This window comes from Vipera ursinii (assembly GCF_947247035.1).
Source record: "Vipera ursinii genome assembly, chromosome: 4".
In the NCBI taxonomy this organism is placed as follows: Eukaryota; Metazoa; Chordata; class Lepidosauria; order Squamata; family Viperidae; genus Vipera; species Vipera ursinii.
Window position 1 is genome coordinate 9,140,009 of NC_139514.1, and position 23,865 is coordinate 9,163,873.

A 23,865-nucleotide genomic window follows, 5' to 3' on the forward strand; every position below is an offset into this window, starting at 1 on the left:
GCGGTTACGCACCGTGATAGCGTTGAGTTTCCGGTAGTCACAGCAAAGCCGTAACTCGCCCGACTTCTTTTTGACGAAGAGCACGGGCGCAGACACTGGCGAGGACGAGGGCCGGATGAAACCACGAGCCAAGTTCTTCGTCAGGAAGTCCCGCAATGCAGCCAACTCGGGCTCCGACATGGAGTACAAACGCCCCACTGGGAGAGGCGCATCAGGGACTAGGTCAATGGAGCAGTCGTAGGGCCTGTGCGGGGGTAATTGGTCCGCCTCTGACTCGCTGAACACGTCAGCAAAGTCGGACAGTTCGGGAGGCAAGGAAACCCCTGAGGAACCCTCCACCTGGCCGGCACAGATATGGCGGGTGTGGTCCACGCACTGCAAACTTGGGAAGGTGACCAAGTTCTGAGACCAATAGATCTGTGGATCATGCGCCCGGAGCCACGCCAGTCCCAAGACCACGGGGAAGTGCAGATCCGAAGTGACGTAGAACTGAATGGCCTCCACATGGGTACTGATGGCCATACACACGGGTTGCGTGGCGGCCGTGATAGGCCCGGACAGGAGCACTCGACCATCGATGGTCTCCACAAGCATGGGCGGATCCACTGGACACTGGGGAACAGCCCATTTGGCCACAAAGGCCGAATCCATAAAGTTAGTGGTAGCCCCAGAGTCAATTAAGGCATGGACTGGAATCCCCTCTGACTTGCCAGGGAGGATCAGACGTGCCTCCAAAATCAAATGCCGTGGAGGTTCACAGGCACCGTCGGAACGGCGTCGCTCGGTGTGGATGTTGTGGGTCGCCCGATCTTTCACACCGTCTAGATCGGGCTCGGGCCGTTTCCCGATAACAAAGCAGGGGACTTTCTCGGGGCAGGCTTGGTCACTGACGCCCGCTGACGCTTCTTCGGGCAAGAAGCAGCCAAATGTCCAGGGTCCCCACAGTAAAAACACAACCCCTCCGATCGTCGTCTGTCCATTTCCGTCACCGATAGACGGGACCTGGCGGCACCCAGCTCCATTGGCTCCTCCCTCTGGACCGGGGGCTCACGCACAACAGGGGCGGCAGGGGTCTGTGGGGTGGCACGGCGACTCTTACGCTGCTGCAGCCGGGCATCGATCCGCAGACAAAGATGGATCAGCCCATTCAGGTCTGAGGGAATGTCCACGCGGGCCAGCTCATCCAACATCTCCTCTGACAAGCCATCCTGAAAGGCATCCACGAGCGCAGCCTCATTCCAGGCGGAATCCTGGCTAAGCAGCCGGAAATCGCTGATATAGGCCTGTAGAGGGCGCTGACCCTGCCTCAAAACTTTCAGGCGTCGGGTGGCCGTCTGTGCCTTAATCGGGTCCTCGTACATGAGGCGCATATGGTCACAAAACCCCCCAAAGTTATCCAACAAAGGGCTAGGCTGTGCCAACAGAGGCGTGCCCCAACGAGCTGCATCTCCCGACAGAAGGCTCAACACGAATCCCACCTTATCTCGGTCAGTGGGGAAATCAGCTGCTCTCACGCTGATATAAAGCTGGCATTGTCCCAGGAAGGCAGGAAACAGTTCTGGATTACCAGCGAATTTATCCGGCATAGCTATCTGACATTTCCTCCTGGGTGGGGGGGCAGCATGTACCTGAGCCTGCAGTTGTGCCACCTGAGTGGCCAGCAAGGTGAGTTGCTGGTTGAGCTGGACATTCTCGGCAAGAAGCTGCTCCATCGTAGTATTAAGGGGTGGGGGCTGAAAGCAAACTGTTCTAAACCAGCCCTCTTCTCGCACCCCTAATCAAAGGAAGAGTCTGGAAAGCGTCCAAGATCAAAAGGCTTCTGCCAAGTTTTAATTACACTGTTACAAAAATACAAGAGCTTGACTTCTCAAACGAAAAAGTTGCTTTCAGCAACTAGCCCCTCCCCAAACACTTCTTTTATAGAGAGCTCAGGGCGTGGTCTCCCTGTGCCTCCTCCCGAGGAGTCCCATAGCCTTCCTTTGTTTGTCCCTGCTCGTCTGCCTCCTGCGTCGGGCGTCCTTGAACAGGGCCAGCTGTGGGTCATCATCCTCCGCACTCTCGGGCTCACACAGCTGAGAAGAGGTTCCCGGCTGAGGACTCTGCAAAGTCTCCAAATCATCATCAGCCGGTTCGTTTCCCTCCTCCCCCACATCTGAGTCCTCCGATACATCGGACCCGGCTGTCGGGCCCACAGGCTGGCCCTGAGTCACAACAACAGCCTTGCCGGACTCCTTTCCCAATTTTGAACCAATCAGTGGTTCCGTGTCCAGTTCTCACTGTTGCTTCTTGACCCGCATATAGGTTTCTCAAGAGACAAATAAGATGGTCTGGTACTCCCATCTCTTTAAGAACTTGCCACAGTTTGTTATGATCCACACAATCAAAGGCTTTAGCATAGTCAATGAAGCAGAAGTAGATGTTTTTCTGGAACTCCCTAGCTTTCTCCATGATCCAGCGTATGTTGGCAATTTGATCTCGAGTTCCTCTGCCTCTTCGAAATCCTGCCTGTACTTCTGGTAGTTCTCGATCCACATACTGCTGAAGTCTAGCTTGTAGGATTTTAAGCATGACTTTACTAGCATGAGAAATGAGTGCAATGGTGCGATAATTTGAACATTCTTTGGCACTGCCTTTCTTTGGAATTGGAATGTAAACTGATCTTTTCCAATCCTGTGGCCACTGTTGAGTTTTCCAAATTTGCTGGCAAATTGAGTGTAGCACTTTTACTGCACTGTCTTTTAAGATTTTGAATAGCTCAGCTGGAATACTGTCACCTCCACTAGCTTTGTTGTTGCTCAGCTTTCCTAAGGCCCACTTCACTTCACATTCTAGGATGTCTGGCTCGAGGTCAGTGACCACCTCATTGTGATTATCAGGGACGTTAAGCTCATTCTTGTATAGTTCTTCTGTGTAATTTTGCCACCTCTTCTTAATCTCTTCTGCCTCTGTTAGGTCCCTGCCATTTTGGTCCTTTATCATGCCCATTTTTGCATTAAACGTTCCCTTCATCTCTCCAATTTTCTTGAAAAGATCTCTGGTCCTCCCTATTCTATTGTTTTCTTCTATTTCTTTGCACTGTTCATTTAAGAAGGCATTCTTATCTCTTCTAGCTATTCTCTGGAATTCTGCATTCAATTGGGCATATCTATGTTTTTCTCCCTTGCCTTTCGCTTCCCTCCTTTCCTCAGCTATTTGCAAAGCTTCCTCAGACAGCCATTTTGCTTTCTTGCATTTCTTTTTCTTTGGGATGGTTTTGGTTGCTACCTGTTGTACAATGTCACGAACCTCTGTCCATAGTTCTTCAGGCACTCTGTCTATCAGATCTAATTCCTTAAATCTATTTGTCACCTCTACTGTATATTCAACAGGGATATGATTTAATTCATACCTGAGTGGCCTAGTGCTTTTCCCTACTTTCTTCAGTTTGAGCCTAAACTTTGCAAGGAGAAGCTCATGGTCTGAGCCACAGTCAGCTCCTGGTCTTGTTTTTACTGACTGTATAGAGCTTCTCCATCTTTGGCTGCAGAGCATATAGTCAATCTGATTTCTGTGTTGACCGTCTGGTGATGTCCATGTGTAGAGCCGTCTCTTGGGTTGTTGGAAAAGAGTGTTTGCTATGACCATCGTATTCTCTTGACAAAATTCTATCAGCCTGTGCCCTGCTTCATTTTGTACTCCAAGGCCAAACTTGCCTGTTATTCCAGTTATCTTTTGGCTTCCTACTTTAGCATTCCAATCCCCCATGATGATAAGGACATCATTTTTTGGTGTTAGTTCTATAAGGTGCTGTAGGGCTTCGTAGAACCGGTCAATTTCATCCTCTTCAGCACTGGTGGTTGGGGCATAGACTTGGACTACTGTGATATTGAATGGTTTGCCTTGGATTCGAACTGAGATCATTCTGTCATTTTGAGGATTGTATCCCAGTATTGCTTTTCCTACTCTTTTATTGACTATGAAGGCTACTCCATTTCTTCTGAGGGATTCTTGTCCGCAGTAGTATACCTGATGGTCATCTGAATTAAATTCACCCATTCCTGTCCATTTTAGTTCGCTGATACCTAAGATGTCGATGTTCAGTCTTGTCATCTCTTGTTTGACCACGTCCAGCTTTCCTTGATTCATGGATCTTACATTCCAGGTTCCTATGGAGAAAAAATCTTTACAGCATCGGACTTTCCTTTCACCACCAGACACATCCACAGCTGAGCGTCCTTTCGGCTTTGGCCCAGTCGCTTCATTCTTTCTGGCGCTACTAGTACTAGCCCTCTGCTCTTCCCCAGTAGCATATTGGACGCCTTCCGACCTGAGGGGCTCATCTTCCAGCGTCATATCGTTTTGCCTTTTGGTACTGTCCATAGGGTTTTCATGGCAAAGATACTGGAGTGGGTTGCCATTTCCTTCTCCAGTGGATCACGTTTTGTCAGAACTCTCGACTATGACCTGTCCGTCTTGGGTGGCCCTGCACGGCATAGCTCATAGCTTCATTGAATTACGCAAGCCCCTTCGCCACGACAAGGCAGTAATCCATGAAGGGGGCTTTTTAATATATTGAACCTATAAAATAAAATTTAAAACCATTTGTTAAAAATTCATCAATTTTCATCCATTTTCAGTTCTGCTTACATGAACAAGCTTGCTTATGAATGAATCAGGCAGTATAAAAGCTTTTGCTTGTTTAAGGAACATCTAGTAACACAATCTAGGAAAAGCTAACTATAAAGATAACTTAAAAGAATGCACCAATAGTTCAAAATTCTTCCATTCTTTCTGTTGGATAGAGCTATTTATACAGCTGGAAGATCTCAAGGTTTCTCTCTTGCAGAGCTCCCATTTTATTAGGTTTGAGACATCAATCAGTTATAAATGGGTCATGGCAAGGAGAAAAAAAAGGAAGTAAAATTCCAGCAGACCATTGGGTCATTTACAGCTTTGGTTGCTGGTGAATACACAGTTATGATTGTATGCGATATAAAACATTTTAAAAGTTTTTTAGAAGTGTTCTGCTGCCTCAGTCAAATGGCTCCTCTAGTGTAGAAATGTCTTCCAACGATCCGTCATCTATCAGGTACTAGGAGAAGCAGGACATGTCTAAAAACCATCTCCCATTCAGTTTTTTTCAAGACCCAAAATTTTTTTAGAATGCATTTTTCTTTGTTTCATGATTGCTTCGCTTCTTCGTTGTTAAGGCTAACTGAATCCTATCTATATGTTCATATTTGGACATTTTATTGAGGGATTCTGGCGCGATCTGAAGACTTATTTGTTCGAACAAGCCGGCCTGGCCTGATGGGGGATGGGTTTGGATTTTATTGTTGTTTTAAATGTATTTTAATCTATTGTTAACTTGGGCATCTTGTTTAATTCCTTTTTAATTTTTGTATTTTGTATTTTTATATGTTTGCCCTGTTCACCGCCCTGAGTCCTTCGGGAGAAGGGCGGTATACAAATAAAATTATTTATTTATTTATTTATGTAAATAATCAGAGTCTGAGCATTTTTACATTAGTTTTGTTTAAAGTTTCGGGGTCTTCATTCTTAGGGGATCAGATGGAAGCAAAATTGTTAGTTTCCCACACCACCATGAGAGATTATATCCTTTTGCTATTGTGTGGCAGTTGTGTGTTGTGCATTTGTGTTGCTAATCCTATAGAAAAATGGGATTGGATTTCAGTAAAAAGATGTAATGGAACAGAATAACGGAAGGGGCCTTGGAGGTCTTCTAGTCCAACCCCCTGCTCAAGCAAGAAACCTTATGCCATTTCAGACAAATGGCTGTCCAGTCTCGTCTTAAAAGCTTTCAGTGATGGAGTATTCACAACGTCTGGAGGCAGGTTGTTCCCCCGATTAATTGTTCTCACTGTCAGGAAAGCTTTCCTCTCTCCGCTGATATCTGATTCAAGGGGACGGTGCTTATCTCCGTTTCTTAGCGGAGGGACCCAAAGTTGTCCAAAGACAATTTCCATGGTCATGTGGCCAGCATGAGCATATGCCGAGCGTACGGAAGTGGTACCTGAAGTGGTACCTATTTGTCTACTCGCATTTGCATGCTTTCGAACAGCTAGGTGGGCAGGAGCTGGGGCAAGTAACGGGAGCTCACCCCATTGCACGGCGCTTGGGTCTCAAACCCAGGCTGTCAGCTTTCCAGCGGACAAGCTCAGCGTCTTTTAACTGTTGAGCCATCACGCCCCCTTGACAGCAGTATATTCAGCCTTCAACAAATATGCACACTGGAGGCCCAAGGATAGGAAAGCCTTGATCTCGGTGAGGAAAACATTTCTCAAGGGAAGTCACCTTACATCAGTAATAGACAGTGATGCCAATTCGTTTGGAAGAGTCAGGATTCTGAATGGCATTTACAAGTTTTCGTTAACTTATTACTATTTATCTGAAAATAGATAAGATCTTCTTGGTCAGCTGTGGATTAGAACGCTTCTAGATGATTTTTCTGGTTCTCTCAATTTCTTTTCCTTTATTTATGCGATCCCGATAAGAGTTCTTGACATACTCTCTTTGTGCCACTTCCGTCTTTCTTGCTCAATGGACATTTGAGGGATGCTTGTAATTCTAGTTTTTGTCGATGCTATTGTTGCTATAAAGACTATTTATTGAATTTGTATATGATTCACCTCTCAATGACTTAGATCTGTGGTGGCGAACCTACGGCACGTGTACCACAGGTGGCATGCAGAGCCCTCTGTGTGGGCACGCGTGCTGTTGCCCCAGGCCTAGGCCTTCAGCTGGGTTTTATAAAACCGTTTTGCTTTAGGCCTGCACCGCCGTCTGTAAAAAAAAAAAAGCTTCAATCAATTTCAACTTCTTGTGGGAAAAAAAAAGATCTCTTGCAAAGTTGGAATTGATTGATTGAACTTTTTAGTCCCACCCACTGTACCGTTACCACCGCAGCCATGCCCACCCAATGGGCCACGCCCACCCAATTGGCCACACCCACCCAGCACCTGACTATACATAAGTGCGTTTTGGGTTGCAGACCCACTCACGTTACTTAGAACGTGGATTAAAAACAGGACCAAGGAGAGCTCAGATTAAGATTATTTTCCCAAATCTATTTTTCTGGGAACAGCTAGCTATAAGAGGATGTTGTCTCAGCAGAAGCCATCTGAAACATTATGTATGCTGATAACATCGAATGTAATCGGTACATTCCCTGGAAGAGCATTCTGGATAATCAAACAAGTACATGTTTTTGTACAGATTTCAGATTTTTTTTTTTTTTGGAGAAGGAAGCCGCCCAGAGACATATCCGCTAAAGGATATATCTGCTTTATCATACATAGTTTTGCATGTTTACTTATGTTTCAAATTTGAATACAAGTTGATGCATTTTACTAATTACGTGTTTGTCATTTGTACACAATTCTGTTACAGAAAAATAGAGCATAAATTAAAGACGGAGGAGAAGATTCCTATGTTCTAAAATGGAACACATTTGTCGAGTCCCGCTGTGCCTCCATATTCTTTCAGACCACCATGTGTAACACAAGGGGGAAGAGGGTTTAACTTTGTAGAGAAATCTAGAAAGCCTGATTTCTGTCTTGGTATGTGGCTCAGTTGCACTATGGTGCTGGAGAAGACTCCTGCGAGTCCCTTGGACTGCAAGGCGATCAAACCGGTCAGTCCTAGAGGAGATCAACCCTGACTGCTCTTTAGAAGGCCAGATCCTGAAGTTGAAACTCAAATACTTTGGCCACCTAATGAGAAGGAAGGACTCACTGGAGAAGAGCCTCATGCTGGGAAAGGTTCAGGGCAAGAGAAGAAGGGGAATACAGAGAATGAGGTGGCTGGATGGAGTCAGGGAAGCAGTAGGCGTGAGCTTAAATGGACTGCAGAAGATGGTAGAGGACAGGAAGGCCTGGAGGAACGTTGTCCATGGGGTCGCGATGGGTCGGACACAACGACAACATGTGGCTCATTATAAGTCAGATCCCTCTTCTATTTTTTCCAGTCTCTGGAGGAAAGCTTTCCTGTTCTCTCCATCATTTTAAATGCAGCTATATGATTATCCGCGTTTACCATCCTCTTAAAGCTGGCCTTGGAACGTTTATGGCGATGTTCTTTTTCTAAATGTGAATAACGTCATTTTCCCAAGAAGTACGGTGTAACTAAAATAAAAATAAGAACAACAGAAATATTTTTAAATCACTTGTGCTGAATATATTTAGAAGTTAAGGGGCCTGTTTAAAGGTAATAGAGGAAGAGACTGGTTGGAGAAATAAAGGCAGCAGGAAATAACAGGACAATGTGGAGGAAATAGATTCCCCCCCAACCTTCTGGTAATGCCAGAACAGGGGAGTCAATTCAGTGAAATTAATTAGCACTTGATTAAGGGCAGTAAGAAAAACACACTTTTGAAAGGATCTGATGACCCTTTTGCCCCTGTTAAAAATATTTCAGAAGTGTTTGTCTAGTTATAGTACAATACAGAACGCTGGACAAGATTTATTTATTTATTAATTTTATTTGTATACCGCCCTTCTCCCGAAGGACTCAGGGCGGTGAACAGGGCAGTGCATGTTAAAAGACAAAATACAAAAATTAAAAGAGATTAAACAAAATGCCCACAACTCTTACAATAAGTTAAAACACATTAAATAAGTTAAAACACATTAATAAAACCCAACCCCATCCCATCAGATGGGCTGTTGGCATAATCTGGGAGATTCCTATATTTTTAAAATACTTTAAAGGTAGGAATTCTAACATGCCGTCGACCTGGTTCTACAATAGAATTTTATAGAGTCCAGATGGTGCTGTGTTTTTTTTTTGTGTGTGAGATTTTATTTGTGTTCTTTTCTATAGCTTTTCTTTCTGCAGGAACAAAACAGGTCTTAACAACTGCAGAGTTGCTTTTGATTATATCACACAACCTGGGAATACTTTGTTACTGTTGTAAGTAAGCAACAGCTAATTCCAACCTTAGGCTTAGAATTTGAAATATGGGTAAGGAAATGATGGAATCATTAAAAAGTTGGAAGGGATCCCGAAGGTCATCTAATCTAGTTCCTGCTACATGCAAGAATCTACTACTACGGTATGCCCAGCGGTGGAAATCCAGCCATCTAATTAAAAAATTCCGACAAGTAAGAGCCTACCCCCTCCATAGGCAGGCTGTTTATTTGACAGATCTTTCATAAGGAGATTATATAAGGATATTTACATATTAGGAACATGTAAGAGATCTACTTTCTTATAATTTAACCCCATAGTTTCTTGTCTTGCCTACTGGACAAGAAGTTGTCCAGTTGTTTCTGGGTGGATAGTAAAGGATAATTATCACTGGTCCAGTGGCTAAGCCTCCAGACCATGAGTTCAAGTGTATGCTTAGCCATGAAAGCCAATTGGGTGACTTTGAGCCAGCCATTCTCTCTCAGCCCAACCCAACTCTTGGCAACTCAGGCTTAAGTCAGGGGTCTCCAACCTTTGGGCCATGGCCCACTAGTGGGCCTTGAGGTGTTTGCAACCGGGCTGTGGAAACAGTGGGCGATTCCAGCGAGCGTGTGCATGCACACTTCATTTGCGTGAGCAGCTGGCGCTTGTGCATGCCGCTCGCACAAATGGAGCTGCATGCGCACTTGCTGACCGCTCACACGGAACCATCCTCCCCCCTCACACACACACCGGTCCGCAAAGCCGGAAAGGTTGGGGAACTCTGGTCTAAGTAACACAATGAGAAATTGCTTCTCTGATTCATGAACTATGATTAAAACTCATAGAGGAAAATAGTATATTTTTTTTGCTTGTTTCTTCAGTTTTTAGTTGAGTTTTAATCTTTGGTATAGGTAGTCCTTGACTTATAGCAGTTTGTTTAGTGACCATTTGAACTTAACAATAGCACTGAAAAAAGTGATTTATGACTGTTTTTCACACTTACGACCATTGCTGCACCCCCATAGTCAGGTGATCAAAATTCAGATGATTGGCAACTGACTCATATTTATCACGACTGCAGTGTCCCAGGGTCATGGGATCACACTTTGTGAGCTTCTGACAAGCAAAGTCAATGGGGAAGCCAGATTCACTTTAAGAACCGCGTTACTAACCTCACTTAGCAACTGCAGCGAGTCCCTTAAGAATTGTGGCAAGAAAATGGGGCAAAATTCACTTAACTGTCTTGCTTAGCAACATAAATTTTTGGGCTCAATTAGAGTGGTAAGTTGAGGACTACCCGTATTATGTTAATCTTATAAATTGTTGGACTTCATGTTCGAAATCCTGCAAATGCAAGTAGATAAATAGGTAACCTCTTCAGTGGGAAGGTAACAGCGTTTTGTGCACCTTGGTGTATAGCCAGGCTAGCCACATGACCACAGAAAATGTCTTTGGACAACTCTGGCTCCCTCAGCCAAGAAATGGAGATGAGCATTGCCCCCTAGAGTCAGATATGACTGTATGGGAAAAACCTTTACCTTTAATTAACGTTCAAGCTAAGCGAATGAAAAAAAGAATGGCTTTTGAGGGTTGGTAAACATCAAATGTTAAATTTAAAATGTTAATCCTATCGGCAGTGGAGAAAGCAAGAAAGAGTTTTTAAAATCTAATCTTTCTTTTTATGGACTATCAAAGTAGCACTAACAATTATAAACACATTTGTTTTAGAACAGCAATTAAAAAGTAACACAAGTTAGTTTTGACTTTCAAAAAAGGTGAAGGAGCTTACTCTGAACCCAGGCTTTATTTAATCACATGCTCCCATGTTGGCTGTTAATGATCAAAAAGTGCCTTGTAGCCATTTGAACGCCTGCCAACATCACCCACTGCTGAGATAAAATAAAATAAGCAATTGAACTGACACGCTGAAATACAAGTGTGTTAGTGTGCTTGTGCTAATGGGTAGCAATGGAAACACCTGAACCTGTTGCAGGGAGTTGCAAGAAGTATTTATATGTGCAATTCAAGTCACAATTTGGCCACATCTGTAGACTCTTGCTAATTGTTGCTTAATCTATAGTAAATCCAGATGCAAGCTCCGATGCAGTGCATTGATGGGTGCAGGTGGATACAAGAATAGAAGCAATAAAAAATTAAGGCTTTTTTATTTACTTTCAGTTTCTTGCACATTTGCGTTATATAATGATAGGAATTCTCCATTATATTTTTGATATGTGTGTGTATAGGTAATCATTCACAACCTTGTCTTTGGTATACACTTCTGCTTTATTAATTTTTTTTTTCATTCTTTCAGTCAAGGCTGCTCCTTCATGGGTTCTAGATGGCTCATACCCATACAACAACAAAATGTACCTAAAAATCACAATAATAGGCAATAATTAAACAAAATCGTGTTGGCTAATTCAAGGGCTGCCTTCCCATCCCACCCCACTACCCAAATACCTGACTACTATTGCAGTCTTCTTTTCCAAGACTTTGCAGAAAAGCATGGTCTTTATTGTAGGAAACACCAGTATCTTCATATAGTTCAGCTCAGATTATATTTCATGCGTTTTGTTCTTGACAGTCTGCATGAAGCGCTGGCAAAGAGGGAGCCATCCTGCCACATTGGCCTTCTGCCTTTTATAAATCCTGTTTCTAGAACCCCTAGGAACCTGCCGTCACCTCCTTCTCTTACCCCTTTTTATTTTATTTTAATTTTTAATTAATGAATTTATTTATTTTATAAAAACGTTTTGTTTTAGTTCCCACAGGGGTAGGCAACCTTGGCTCTTTTATGACTCGTGGACTTCAACTCCCAGAATTCCTGAGCCAGCACGGCTCAGCTTGGAAACCTCTCCCTTTCCCCTCAGCGTGGCTGGCTCAGGAATTCTGGGAGTTGAAGTCCATGAGTCATAAAGCGACCTAGGCCTAGGCCAGGGGTAGGCAACCTTGGCTCTTTTATGACTCGTGGACTTCAACTCCCAGAATTCCTGAGCCAGCATGGCTCAGCTTGGAAACCTCTCCCTTTCCCCTCAGCGTGGCTGGCTCAGGAATTCTGGGAGTTGAAGTCCACGAGTCATAAAAGAGCCAAGGTTGCCTACCCCTGTGACCTAGCAATTTGGTCTTTTCTGTGCCAGTGCAATAACCAGTTCCCATCACTTTGTTGGCCTTCTGCTCCTTTACTTCAAGGTAGACCCAAGGACAAACTTCCTGTCCATCTGTCCATCCAAAAGTCGCCTTAGGTGAGGTTGGCAGCTACATAAATTTGATTAATAAATAAATAAATACTGAGGTGGCCATCTTTATCCTCCTCCTCCTATGGCTTGTATTTTCACTTTTGTGATATTGATACTTATTAATTTTTTTATTTTGTACTTTTTTGTTTCTATTAATTGTTCTTACTGACTCTTGTTCGTCACCCACAGCATCCTTTGCTGAGATGAGTGGCTATCTAAAATTGATTAAAAATATACATAAATCTTCACATTGGCCTACATGTTTAGCAAAGCTAGGGTAGGTGGACTTTGTCATAGTCAGTCAAAGAAACAAGACCAATTTTTTAATTTACTATATATTCTGTACTTTGTTGAGCATATACCAAAAGGACAAAAAAAATAACAAAAAAACAACCCAACCCCTATTCTTTGTAACATCGTCATTGATATTTTTCACTGTAAATTTCACTTTTTATAAGGTGCCTAATGAGGTCTTTGAATTATTTAAAACTTCCTGAAATCTGATCTTGGTTTGGAAGTACTTAATTGGGATTAGCTGTTTAAATAATGTTCTTTTTCCTTTTTTATAGGTCCTTTTGTTCTGTGTAACAGCTGCCCTGTTTATGTTCTTTTTCAGGTATGTTGCCAATACTTTTCTTACTTTATGTTAAAAGTTTATTTAAAATGGAAAGCGCTGTGCTTTTATATCTTCGACCAAACAGAAAGTTCTTATTCTGAAAGGAAAAAAAATAAACTGCTGAAGTATAGTTAGATTTCATTGCAAATTTAATTTTCTTGGGATTATATTATATAACACCATGTATAAGAAAGCTCAGGAAACTTTGGGAGAGTGCCCAGTAAGGAGTTAGTTATTCATTTGCTTTTAACACAATGAAACATCCATTGCATATGACTTATTTCCTACTATTGTAGTTCCGTAACCACCTATTGCTAGCTCCAAAACCACTTATGGTTATTAATTTTAACATGACAGCCAAGAAACAAATTCTCTGAGGAAAGATTGTGATGACATACCATGATGGATGTACATATATTTTTTCCCCTTGCTCTTCCATTTAAAAGCATGGAATTTTACAAAGGCATTCTGTTTTATTCTAACTTAATTTCTGCAAAAAAGAGAAAATTCTAACCCTGAGAATAAAATAAGGAGAATTAAAATAAGGAGAGCCAGTTTGGTCTAGTAGTGGATAAAGCACCAAGGTAGAAAATGGGAGACCATGAGTTGAAAAATCCTTTACTTTCTTTGCGTGGCTTATACATTAGACGAATGTGGCTATACATTAGATCAAGGCTGCTTGATCTTAGCAGTCTTAGGCATGTCTGGTCCTTATTTGTCTGGCTGGGAAATTCTGGGAGTAAGAGTTGTGCGGACTTACAGTAATTATTCACGTTTATTTTTCCTAAGAAGCAATATTACAGTTTGATGAGATTGAGAGGGATATTATTATTTATCCCCTGCTTTCAACATCAGTATTCTAGCAGACAGAAAGAATACGTAATACGTTCTGCACAGAGATGCTTTTGAAGATGGCTCGAAAGCTGCAGTTGATTCACAGTGCAATTGTTAATTAGTGCATGTTGCAAGAGCACATGACACAAATGCTGTAGGTCAGTCCACTGGCTTTCAAGAGGCTTCCAATGGAAATCAAAGTGTTGGTTTGAATTTATAATGCAATTTATAATGCTACACAGAAAACATTCTTAGATCTAAGACAGGGGTAGGCAACCTTGACTCTTTTATGACTTGTGGACTTCAACTCCCAGAATTCCTGAGCCAGCCACGCTAAGGGGAAAGGGAGAGGTTTCCAAAGCTGAGCCATGTTGGCTCAGGAATTCTGGGAGTTGAAGTCCACAAGTCATGAAGGTGCCATAGTTCCCGCATGCTGGCTCAGGAATTCTGGGAAAAGTCCATGAGTCATCAAAGAGCCAAGGTTGTCTACCCTTGATCTAGGACCACGTTCTCCAGAATCAACTTAGTTTACTTACTGGCTAATATTCCTTATCTTTCTCATTGCAGTTGGGGCATGGGTGTGCTGCATTTCTGTAGCAAAGCTTAACCTTTGGAACATTGTTGTATTCATAACCTAGCTACTTCACTTCAGTGAAACCAATGCCTTCCTTGAGATTTTGCTTCTGGATTTTTCTATTATTGACTTTTTGTGGGGATGAGCACACACACACACACACACAAAAGACCTTCTAAACTTTGGCAACTAAGTTAGGCAAATTGAGTAAACCTTTCCTAAACCTACTCATGGGATCCACGAAGAAGAAAAGCAGTCATAATTCTGTCTGCCTTTTTTTTTTTGGCTTGCTTTCTTCTGACTTGGCTCGGTCACGATGATTGCATTGCTTGGACGTTGGATCTTTGGCTTCTGGCAACTCTCTCTGTGTGTTTGGTTTAAACATTTTATTACGCAACTTTAAATCTGCTCTTTAGGCAGTCGGGCGGATGGCTTAAATGAGTTTTTTTAATTAAAACTAAAGAAAGAATATTAAATATTGCACCAATGTATAATCTAAGGTGGAATGTATATTACTTAAAATTAATAAGGTAAGGAGAGTTTATTTTATTTTAGAATTAAAACACAAACAACCATATGTTGATTTGTATAGCTCATTCGAATAGAATAGAATAGAATAGAATAGAATAGAATAGAATAGAATAGAATAGAATAGAATAGAATAGAATAGAATAAAGGTAAAGGTTCCCCCGCACATGCGTGCTAGTCGTTTCTGACTCTAGGGGCCGGTGCTCATCTCCATTTCAAAGCCGAAGAGCCAGCGCTTGTCCAAGGACATCTCTGTGGTCATGTGGCCAGCATGACTAGACACCAAAGGCGCACGGAACGCTGTTACCTTCCCACCGTAGTGGTCCCTATTTTTCTACTTGCATTTTTACGTGCTTTCGAACTGCTAGGTTGGCAGAAGCTGGGACGAGTAACAGGCGCTCACTCTGTTACGCGGCACTCGGGATTCGACCCGCCAAACTGACGACGATTTGATCGACAAGCTCAGCGTCCTAACCACTGAGCCACCGCATCCCTAGAATAGAATAGGAATATTTATTTATTGATATTGTCATTTGGCCATATCAAAACTATAAAACTAATACAAATATACAAGTAGATCCAAAGAGAACAATAGGACATTTTCATAGCAAGTCATGACCCCTACATTTAACACCAATCTGGTTTAAATATCCCTCCTCTTTGAAATGGCCTTTGAAATAAAGGGTGTGGCCTTAGTAATGATAAGCTGGTTTGTTCCCTGAAAAGAGTAAGACACTTTGTCCTGGATGTCCTGTTTTTTTTAAGTTTTTAAGTAAGAATCTAAATAAGCAGCCTCTTCTGCAGAATACAGTCTATATAGTCAGAAAGAATATATCTTCAACAACTGGTGCTCCACAAATACAGTCTTTCTTCAAACTAAACTCCAAGAGACCTCCCATATCTTACCATGAGATCTAGCTGTTCAAAATGTGCTCTAGAAAATGCTCTTGTGAGATATAAAAAGAAAAGAAAAGAAATAGAAGGTGCAGATAAGACAAAATAGAAAGGAAAATAGAAAAGAAAGAACATATAAAAACATAGTAAAAAAAAAGAAGAAATATATAAAGAGATGACTTGCCGCTGTCTTCTAATCTCCTTGCAAGGAGTAAACTGTGTGGAGCACTTGTGTGCAATCTCAAATCATCTCTTTATCCAGAGAGGAATTTAAGCTATTTTCCAGCTTTTCATTCCACTGCAGTCATTTTATTAGAGATGTCTTTGGTTCACCATTCCTTCCTTGGAAGTTGAGACCTCATATGGTTAAATTTGGAAATTAGATTTATTTCTTATGTCCCATAAGAAATAATAATTTGCTTGGCTCCACAATATCCTACTCTGCCAGGCTCAAGATCTTCAGAACATTTAGTAGCTGAAAGCTTGTAAATTTGCAACTTTTCAGAGTTCAAGCCAACTTTTCCCTGGATACCCTTCTTCGACCTTTCACAACATGATATTTTCCAGTTGCGTTGGACCGTGGTGTCTTTCAATCACCAACAAATATAGCTCAGAACCAACTTTGCTTCTTGGTGTTTGTTATTCAAAGTCTGTAGTTAACAGAGTTTAATCTGGATGTTAAAACAGATTTAATCTTCAGTTGCCAAGTTCATAGTACTCTTGCTCTAGCCCACCCACCAAGGATGTTTTAGGCCAAACAGAGTTCCTTAAAGGATTCTTTGCTCTCCCTTTTCCCAGCCATGTATTGAAGGGTTCACAAGAGCTAGTAGCAACGTCGTTTTATGACTTTAAAACAACTTTCCCCAGCTTGACGTGCTCCAGATGTGTTGAACTACAATTTTCATGGTTCCCACCCAGGATGATCTAAGGCTGTGTTTTCCAACACATCTGGAGGGCATCGGGATAGGGAAAGTTTAGCTAGGAATTTTCATGGACTGTAAAGCAGTAGGATGACCAGCCATATTGGAATCAGCTTTGGAAAGACTGGTGAGAAATTAAATAAGATTGCTTGGAAGCAAAGTTGGGGAATATCTGCAGCATTAAATATTGTTAGGAATATAGTGAACAGTATGGCTTCCAACCCTGTGGAGGTTTTATATGTGTCTCATCTTTTTTTGATCCATTTTTTTTTGCTTTTTTTTTGCATTTATCTCTATTCAATCTTTCCAAATCTCAACCTCTCTGCATATTTTGATTGACTGCAAGAGGGGAAATTTAATATGTACTCAAGCAAAATCTCCCAAGAAGACATTTGCTGCTTTCCCATCATTTCTATCTTCACCTTTACCAACTGTTCTTGAAACCAGGTGATTTTGATAATTGTTTTGTAATTGTATCAAAGCTCAGTTCTAACAGTTTACTAATTCTAGCTAGCATTTATCAGGATTATTCTCTCCCCCCCCCAATTTATCCTGCCTCCCTTCTTTCCTTCTTTTTGGTATGAGGCTAGTGAACTGTTTTCTTTCAATTTGGGCGGGGGGCGGCGGCTGACTCCTGAAAACATGCTTATGTGTGATCTTTATTAAAAATGAAATCGTCATTTGATCGTTTTGTTTATCCTTATAGTCACCAAGTGTCCTTTCCTTTTTATTTGAAGTTCTTGAAAGAATCATTCCTTTTCAATTCTCACTTCATCTTTCAGTCGATAATCCATCCCATTTGGGTTTTCATGTCAGATAATCTATAGAATCTGCATTAGGTTGTGTTGTTAATGGCTTATGGTGGCCAAGGCAAAGTGCCTATCATCAGTCTTATTGTGGTTAGCTGTATCTGCAGCTTTTGACATCTTGGACCCCTGGACGTTAAAAGCATGTTTGAGTTGTCTTAGTGTTACTAGTGCAGCATTTAAATGGTTTGAACCTTCATCAATGATTTGGGTGAGGGGATAGATGGGGAACTCATCAAATTTGCAGACGACACCAAGCTGGCAGGAATAGCCAACACTCCAGAAGACAGGCTTAAGATACAGGAGGATCTCGACAGACTTGAACATTGGGCCCTATCTAACAAAATGAAATTCAGTAGTGAAAAAAGTAAGGTTCTACATTAGAGCAAGAAAACCAAATGCACAGGTATAGTTTAGGACAGGGGTAGGCAACCTCGGCTCTTTTGATGACTCATGGGCTTCAACTCCCAGCTATGCTGACTCAAGAATGCTGGGAGTTGAAGTCTATGAGTCATAAAAGAGCCGAGGTTGCCTACCCCTGGTTTAGGAGATACCTTGCTCAATAGTAGCAACTGTGAGAGGGATCTCGGAGTCCTAGTGGACAATCGCTTCAATATGAGCCAGCAGTGTGCTGCAGCTGCCAAAAAAGCCAACACAGTGCTAGGCTGCATTAACAGAAGGATAGAATCGAGTTCACGTGAAGTGTTAATACCACTTTACAATGCCTTGGTAAGGCCACACTTGGAATACTGCATCCAGTTTTGGTCAAAAAGATTTCAAGAGTAGAAAGAGTACAGAGAAGAGCAACAAAGATGATTGGGTATGTCTAGTTTAATGAAGAGAAGGAAGAGGGATGACACGATAGCAGTGATCCAATATCTCAGGGGTTGCCACAAAGAAGAGGGAGTCAAGCTATTCTCCAAAGCGCCTGAAGGCAGGACAAGAAGCAACGGATGGAAACTAACCAAAGAGAGTTGCAAACCTAGAACTAAGGAGAAACATCTTGACAGTCAGAACAATTAACCAGTGGAACAACCTTCCTCCAGAAGCTGTCAACGTTATTTATCTTATGCAGTGTTTTAGTTTCACTGAGTGGCCTAGTTTGTCAGTCTTTCCCCTTCTCAATAGACATTCCTCAAGTCTCCTTGTTGGGCCTCTTATTATAAACACAGTAAACAAATTGACTACTACTACATTTATCAATCTTATTCATCGGCTTCTATTTTAACTTCTTTACTGACACCAAGCGCACTAACTTATTTTGATATAATTTGTAAAAAAAGAAGTGGGACCCCTGCTTCCCTGACTGCCATTGGCAATAGTGCTAAAAACTCATGATTAGCTTGAGTTGGGCTTTCATGTTGGAAGAACTAATTGGTTATCAAATAAGTGAGTCTTAAATGTCCAACTGAATTTGTGATAAGAGTTGAATTTTTAGGCTGGTTGCTGAGAGCGTTAAGACCTATATGATATGCTTACGTTTCTAAAGTTATCCTCATAATATAGAAAGAATGCTGTACGTTAACTTTCTATCTGGTTTGTCCTAAATATTTTTGCTTTATCTTTATGCATTCTTAGAGTTTTGGAAGACATGACAACGTGAAACTCTTTAAAGCATACAGATCTTTTTCTGCATTCTGAAGCTTTGACATGATTCCAGCCGTAGATATGGTTGTTTTTAAAACTTGCACACTGATGTGCTGTTGGCTCTGTCCCACATATACAGCAAATCACCTTTCGGGAATTGATTCCAAAGAATTGGACAGCTTCTTGTGTTTGCTGAATGATTCCAGTAAAATTTTATAGGCTAAATATTTCATTTTGTTCATGACATGTACTTAATGCAAATCCATTGCAACATCGCTTTAAGACATCCAGCAATTTTCTTAAGTTGCACGTACAATAGGCTAGATTAGTTACTATGGTGATAAATCCTTAGTAGTGATTCACACTGGATGTGTCTGAATTTGTACTAAACATTGGAAAGAGAAGTGTAAAGGTAGAGTTGTAAACGGAAAGGAATCCTTAAGGATTACTTTTTAATGTACGCAAATATGTATATATGTATACGTATGTATATATTTGCGTACATTAAAAAGTAATACATATATGCGCAAATAAGTATATACAAAGGAACTTAACTATGTAGTTTATAATTAAATATTTGGCTCTTCAGTTTTGCTAATGTAAATATTACATTGTATCCCAAAATGATTCATTTGAGACTGAGACTTAAATTGTCAAATCCACTTTTGTAAATATGAGTTGTCATTTTACTCATTTCAGATTTGCTTTCTGACTAATGAGTTTTTATAATTCTAATGAAATTTGAGATTGGGGCCCATTTGATAAAATATTTTAATGATAGCTTATTTGATTTTTTTCCCTTTCCTTTTCCATATCCTCATGTATCCTCCTACAATTTTTGCAGGGAGTGTTTTAATGAAATATGAGCCAAAGCAGTTAAATAGGACCAAATAACCTGTGGTTCGGGTAACACAATCTTTTATCCTCTTTTGTTTTCAAAACACAATATGTAGACAGCCATCTTTCACCCTAGACTTCTGTAAGCTTTCCCCCTCCTTCTTTCCCATTTAGCTCTGAACACTTATGCTTACTTTTAAAAAAAGAAGCAAAAAGAAAGATTTAGAGATTTAGATGCTTTTTAACACTAATTTTTCTTTTTGACCAGGGGCATTTTAATTATTCAAGTTGTATTCTCTTCCAGACTGGTACAACAAACAAAGTCTTTTCCTTTGTGAAAACATGTGAAATATTCTGTGGCCTAGGTTGTCATAAGAATCAACTTTATTTCTTTAAGATCATGGCTGATAGACTACTATCATGTAGTGTAAGAAATTGTGCAGATTTTTCTGAAAGGTAACAAACTGATGACACCTCAAAATATCGGCAATATGATGTATGTTAAGTAAACATAAACACTTAGACAAATAGAATTAAAAAATAGAATGCAATATAAAATAAACAGCAAACTATAGGAAAGAAACAGCATCAGTGAAAAGAGTGCAAAAGTGTAAAAATAATAAGTAGAAATTATTTTACATCTAAAATAAACAACATTAGATAGGTTAATTTTGATAAAATGCCTCTAGTAATTGCAGTTAATAAAAACCATGAAAGACCAATAGTATTTTTCATCATATGGGGATTACTTTTCATATTGTGATGAAAAATATGATTAGAAAAAAAGTCAGTTTAAATGAAATACTTAAACATTTGATGTTAGATATTTAGGATTTAATAAGAAATAGGAAAGGTAGTATTTAGCAAAAAAGGGGACAACTTAGATTATAGATTTTGGTTATCATTCTCCATTTATTTTATTTATTTACTAATTTATATGCCACCCATCTCACCAATAAAGTGACTTTATTTATCTTTGCACTTACTGATCAGTTTTGTTGATAACAATAAGAAAAACATGAGATTTTTCAGATTCCAAACTTTGTTTTCTTTAAAAATAAGATTCCCATTGCACCTAGATCAGAGATGGGCAACTGTGGCCTTTTATGACCTGTGGACTTCAACTCCCAGAATTCCTGAGCCAGCTGCTCAGGAATTCTGGGAATTGAAGTTCACAGGTCATAGTTGCCCACCCCTGACCATGCATTTAGTTTTATCTCTTTGCAGCTATTTGCCATTTCCACGGTGATGAGACACACACACCCTTCTGAAAATTTGTGCAGGTAGCCCTCCTAGCATCATACATAAAATTAGAATTCTGCAAAGTTTGCTGAAGTGAAACTGGATGAAATTTAACTGTGGCGGTAATTCCATCAGTTATGTCAGCGAGAAGCACCTTTGATACTCTATTTCTAAAGCCAAGATCCATTTTTAGAACATTTTATTATGCAAGGTGCAATTTAATAAGCTTCCACTTTCTCTGCGGTGGCTCTAATATCAGGCAATGGACGTTTAAGAGTCTGTTTTCTTACAGCAAGTAAGTGCTACTGTGCATTTTTTAAAACAACAACCACCACCACCACCCCATAATAGAAAGGAATGGAAGCATGTTTTTATGGCACCTCAGTTTCAAATCCATCTGCCTGTTATTTTAAAAATATTTCTGGAAAATTTAGCACCGAGAGGAAGGCTTCTTTCAGCTGGGTTTATGATTTACGTAGATTGTCGGTAAAAAGTTATTTCAGCTTGTTGATCATTCTCCTTGGAGTCCTTTCAAAGAATGCTCCTGTTCCCTTAGCTTATGCGTCCTCCCTGATGAAATTCTCACAAGACAAATATAACTTGAATACAAAATCAGGCTTGCAATATGGGAAGAAACTTGAAGAATATTTAGCCCCAAACGTCTGCTTTAGGGCCTATGTATACTCTGGGATTCGGTTCTGTAGTAGGCCTTTCACAGCTGCATCACAACCGTATTTGGTCTGGCCTGATTTGGCCTCGTCTGCTTGGCTTTTTCAAACCAAACCGTATTTGGTTTGGCCTGCTTGGCTTTTCAAGGGAGACCGAAACCAAGAAACTCTGAAAAAAATGTTTTTCTTTAGAAATGGCAGAAATTGTGGGATGTAAGCCCGTGATCTTTCTGTAGTAGCTGCTTCCTTTTCTAAACAGCTGGAATTGAAAGGAAATATATTTATAAAAGTTTATGTATTGCTTGCATGTACACTTAGAACTTATGCACTGGAGACAAATTCCTTGTGTGTCCAATCACACTTAGGCAATAATGACTCCTGTCCTCTCCCCTCCTCTCCTCTCCCCCTCTCCTCCCCTCCCCTCTTCCTAGTATTATATGGTCGCAGTATTAAAGGATTGCCAATAAGTGATCATACCGTATTTGTTAGGAAAAGAGAACATACAACATTCTGAGTATAGTGCCCGGTTCTAAGGCAGCAAAAAATGCAACCTGAAAAGCTAAGCAGAAAATACTGCTTTCATATTCTCATCATGCCTCTCAAATGATAGCAGGCAGCATTAGACAGATGCAATAAATCTTGATTTGAGTCCCTCTTAAATAGGCATTTTGTCACCCAATGTCCATACTGCTTGTGGGCAGACAGAGAGAGAGAGAAAGCCAGAGCCAAATGACAACAGAAGTAACACAATGGAAGCCCTGCCCCTTTTTCTATTTGTGCCGTGATGCCATGTAATAAAGAGTAGAGCTTGTGTTGTGCTATCTGATGGGTCATTCTGACAAAGAGTTGGAGTCTGTTCCTACCTCTGATAAATGCTGACTGTGTCAGGCCATTGTTTATTCTCACAGAATAAATCTCATGTTTGGGACCGCGGTGGCTCAGTGGGTTAGGAAGCTGAGCTTGTTGATCAGAAGGTTGGCAGTTTGGCGGGTCGAATCCCGAGTGCCGCGTAACAGAGTGAGCGCCTGTTACTCGTCCCAGCTTCTGCCAACCTAGCAGTTCGAAAGCACGTAAAAATGCAAGTAGAAAAATAGGGACCACTACGATAGGAAGGTAACAGTGTTCCGTGCGCCTTTGGCATCTAGTCATGCCAGCCACATGACCACGGAGACGTCCTCGGACAAGCGTTGACTCTTCGGCTTTGAAACGGAGATGAGCACCGGCCCCTAGAGTTGGAAACGACTAGCAGGCACGTGCGGGGGAACCTTTATCTTTACCTTTGGACAAAATAAACAACAACAAAATCCATGCCACATGCATTTGGAAGAGATGTCGTGGGTTTGACATGCCTGCCTTAGATCAGTGGTTTGATGTTGTCACAGAGGTTTCAAGTTTGTGTTTATTAATTACATTTATTATCTTCTAGTTCAGGTTCTGAGAGGAGGGCAACATGCAGAAATAATAGCACAAACACTGCATTTAAATAGATGCAGCATTTGCATTCAGTGGGAACATGGGATGCAGCTTTCTCAAGGGACCCAAAATACTAAACTGTGAGTTCTAGTCCTGCCTTAGGCCTGAAAGCCAGCTGGGTGACTTTGGATCAATCATGAGGAGATGGTGAGTTCTAGTCCCGCCTTAGGCATGAAAGTTGGCTGACTTATGTTGGGCCAATCACTAGGAAACTGTAAGTTCTCTTAGGCATTAAAGCTGACTGAGTGACTTTGGGCCAATCACCAGGAGATGGTGAGTTCTAGTTCCAACTTAGGCATTAAAGCTATGTGGGTGACTGGGCCAATCACCAAGAAATGGTAAGTTCTAGTCCCACCTACCAAACAGCCGAGGACAAGGGGGGACATGATAGCAGTGTTCCAATATCTCAGGGGCTGCCCCAAAGAAGAGGGAGTCAAGCTATTCTCCAAAGCGCCTGAAGGCAGGACAAGAAGCAACAGATGGAAACTAATCAAGGAGAGAAGCAACCTAGAACTAAGGAGAAACTTCCTGACAGTGAGAACAATTAACCAGTGGAACAACCTGCCTCCAGAAGCTGTGAAGGCTCAAACACTGGAAGTCTTTAAGAAGAGACTGGACAGCCATTTGTCTGGAATGGTATAGGGCTGTGGTGGCGAACCTATGGCACGTGTGCCACAGGTGGCACACACAGCCCTCTCTGTGGGCACACATGACGTCGCCCAATCCTAGGCCTTCAGCTGGGTTTTATAAAACCTTTT

General features: G+C 41.3%; 1 protein-coding gene across 1 annotated transcript in view; it reads left to right on the forward strand.

Annotated features, from left to right (window-relative positions):
- TMEM135 (transmembrane protein 135) overlaps nucleotides 1–23,865 on the forward strand; it is a 167,181-nt gene that overhangs the window by 101,474 nt on the left and 41,842 nt on the right. The window contains exon 6 of the mRNA XM_083362146.1: nucleotides 12,698–12,744. Coding sequence (XP_083218272.1) covers nucleotides 12,698–12,744 — 47 coding nt within the window. The remainder of the gene's footprint in view (nucleotides 1–12,697; nucleotides 12,745–23,865) is intronic.